Source organism: Saprolegnia diclina (assembly GCF_000281045.1).
Source record: "Saprolegnia diclina VS20 unplaced genomic scaffold supercont1.15, whole genome shotgun sequence".
NCBI lineage: Eukaryota > Oomycota > Saprolegniomycetes > Saprolegniales > Saprolegniaceae > Saprolegnia > Saprolegnia diclina.
Window position 1 is genome coordinate 833,849 of NW_008246082.1, and position 2,947 is coordinate 836,795.

General features: G+C 57.2%; 2 protein-coding genes across 2 annotated transcripts; both read right to left on the bottom strand.

The window, feature by feature from the left end:
- Positions 1-428: 428 nt before the first annotated feature.
- SDRG_05846 (hypothetical protein) lies at positions 429-1,237 on the bottom strand (the record flags this gene model as incomplete). Its single annotated transcript, XM_008611586.1, has 6 exons — positions 429-434; positions 463-572; positions 616-813; positions 857-927; positions 979-1,126; positions 1,177-1,237. The coding sequence occupies 6 exons, from the start codon at positions 1,235-1,237 to the stop codon at positions 429-431; spliced, it is 594 nt and encodes a 197-aa protein (XP_008609808.1).
- A 1,008-nt stretch (positions 1,238-2,245) lies between these two features.
- Positions 2,246-2,647, bottom strand: SDRG_05847 (hypothetical protein; the record flags this gene model as incomplete). Its single annotated transcript, XM_008611587.1, has 1 exon — positions 2,246-2,647. The coding sequence occupies one exon, from the start codon at positions 2,645-2,647 to the stop codon at positions 2,246-2,248; it is 402 nt and encodes a 133-aa protein (XP_008609809.1).
- Between the last annotated feature and the right edge of the window lie 300 nt (positions 2,648-2,947).

The following is a 2,947-nucleotide window of genomic DNA, read 5'->3' on the forward strand; positions in this document are numbered from 1 at the left end:
GGACGTCGGACGGCGATGAGCGTCCGGGAAGGAGCTTCTTGATCGCGACGGGCGTGCCACGGTACGTGCCAAGCCACACCTCACCGTACGCGCCTTTCAAAATACGTCACGTGCAGACTTGAGAGGACACGTGATCGAGTACCTTGCGAGAGCAGCTTGGTCCGTTCAACATCGGTTTCATCCAGGCGCCATTGAGCAAGCGCTGTCTCGGTCGCTGAGTCGCGTGCTGTCATGAGCTGCGTGTCGTCCCAGCCGGCGGTCTGCGTGTAGTACGTTTCGCCGGTGGCTTTGGGCACCTGGCGGCGTCGGTAGCGGCGGACGCCAAACAAAATCGCAACTGCAAGGACCTAGTCCATGGCAGCAGTTGGTGAGATCATTGTCCGGAACTGCTGAAGAATGTACCACGCCGCCAACAGCCAGCCCGACGATCAAGCCTACCGGCGTCGGTGTTGCCGCTTCGACGACAGTGATGGTGCGGTAGACGGCAAAGTCAAAGCGCTCGGACGCATTTGCACCTGGCAGCGCAATGTGGGCAAACACGATAAACTTGCCGGCGCGCGGAAACGTGAGCTCTGCATCAAAAAATGTGGATCCGGCCGGGATCGAAGCCGGTACCGTTTGTCGAATACGTGGCCGAGTAGTTGGCGCTAAAGTTGGCCAGCTTGTTGGGCGTGTGGTCGCGGACGTAGACGCCATTGTCGTACGCATCGCAAATGTTGTCGCCGTACTCGCACGAGTGGATGTTGGAGTGGTAAATCTCATAGACATCCCGCGACGCCGGGCTCTGCATGACAGGAAATGGCACCTTCAAGCCTACGCGACCATGAACTTCATATTGACTGTCACAAAGGCGTACCAATGGTGTTGGCCAGAATCGTCTTGGGGTTGTACGAGACGGACCACGTCACCGGCAACCCTTCGCCGACGCTAGCCGCATGCAACACGTGAGATCACGTCGCTAGCCACAAGGCATCGTACGCGAGCGTCTCGGGCGCGCTGAAGCTCATCTCGAGGCCGCAGTTGAGCGCCTCGGCTGTCTCTTCCTTCATGGCGCTGCTGATGCTCGTGAGCTTGACCGATTCGCTCGTGCGCCAGCAGTAGATGTAGTGACCGTCAAAGTTGGGCACTAGACACATCGTCCATGAGCCTCGCGCCAGTAGCGTGTCTGAAGTGTACGCGAGCTAAGGCCATGGGCGGCGGCGGCGAGGCAGGCGGCGACGATAGCAACGGCTCGCATGGTTGGCAGCAAAATTGGTGACTGATCCGCTGGGCAGAATTCGACTTGACCGATTGCTTTTCAGCCAATCACCGCCCGCTTGAATGCGTTACGAGATTGCATTGGGTGGCGCAAGCCAATCACGCGCGCGTTGCAGTTGATTTCCAAAAAGTGCAATCTCAAGCTGCCACGTCGATACCACGGGCACCTTCACACGTCGCTCTTCACAATGCGAGCACTACACCGGGAGGATACTGTATGTGGTCACCATGCAGTTGGCTCTGTCAGAGCAAAGGGCGGAACGAAGGAGAATGATCGGCATTTCCTCTGTCAAGCGTGTAACGACCAAGTCGTTGAGTCTCTCCCTCTGAGCGTCCCGACTCTTCCAGGAGCGAAGCCAATCGAAGAATTTTGGCCAATTTTTAAACTCTTTCCCGATGTCAGGGATATTGTCTTAGCTATTGTCTTCTTGGTGGCGACGCTGGCATCGTGTCGGGGCACCAGTCAACTCGAAGCTTGCCCCGTTCTCTGCTTTTCAGCTGCTGCCAACCGCAAAATAGCAACCAACGAGACGGCCAACCGGGGACCTACTACAGTACCTGTACTACGTTAGTCGGTGTTCAGCAAACGAGCAAACGTCTTCATTTTCAATTGCTAATGGCGCTAGCAATCGATCGTACTGAGGCGTGTTCTGCCGACTAGTGGCATCCACCTACCTACTACAGTATTAGTCAACGACGACCGTCCAGTCGCTCCGACGTCATGTTGCGAACGTATGATAGGTTCAGCACTGCACCGTATGCGACGCGCTTGCATACCGCAACAAATTTAGTCGAGAAGCTTCAGTTTAGTCATGTACCCCGCGTCAACCTTTCGCAGCCATGCAGGCGCCCCTGTAAACTTTGTTGAGGTAGAGCGATGGCACTACTGTGGTCTTCGCATGACGTACTATTGTCAAGATGATTGCATAACGTTAGTTATCGAGATGAATGCACATACTAGGCATCGAACTCGGCGCTTGTTGATCGTCTACGCAGGACAAGCGGCGCAGACGCGGTGGTAGTACGCGGAGCGATCGACGCCGGGTATCGCCGTGTTGTCTGGATCCCACGCCATCACATAACGTTCCCGTGTGCGCTGGGAAAACTTGGCCGCGAGCACGCGCGTCGCCGGCGTCATGTAGCTCTTGGTGCAAAACCACTTGTCGCACGGGTTAAAAAGCGACCCGTTGCCGGCCGGCGCGGCTTCGAGGAATAGCCACCCGTCGTTTGGCGACCACACTTCGACCCAGTTGTGGTTGCCATGGCTGGTGTTGCCGTGCCACCCCGGTGTGCCCACGAGCCGGCTGACAATGCCAGCGCTGCGGAGGGCACTCAATAAGACGATGCTAACGCCCGTGCAGCTCGCATGCCCGTAGACGATGGCCGACATGACGACAGATCAGCGGCGTTTGCTGGCTGCGAAACGTGATCACGTGGCCGAGCGCGCCGTCCCAGAGACCAGTGTTGATGACGTTAACGGCCTCGGCCGTGCTGAAATCACGCCACGTCGAACTCGCCGATGCGAGGAGGCGGTGAACGACTCGTGCGAAGAGCGGACGCCAATGGCTCCGGCCTTCGTTCGTCACGGCATGCGGCGGGTATGGGTTACTGTAGAGCGGCAAATGGTATACTATCGCGCGGCCCTGAAAATGGTATACTATCGCGCGATTTTGGGGCTAATCTGGAGCAA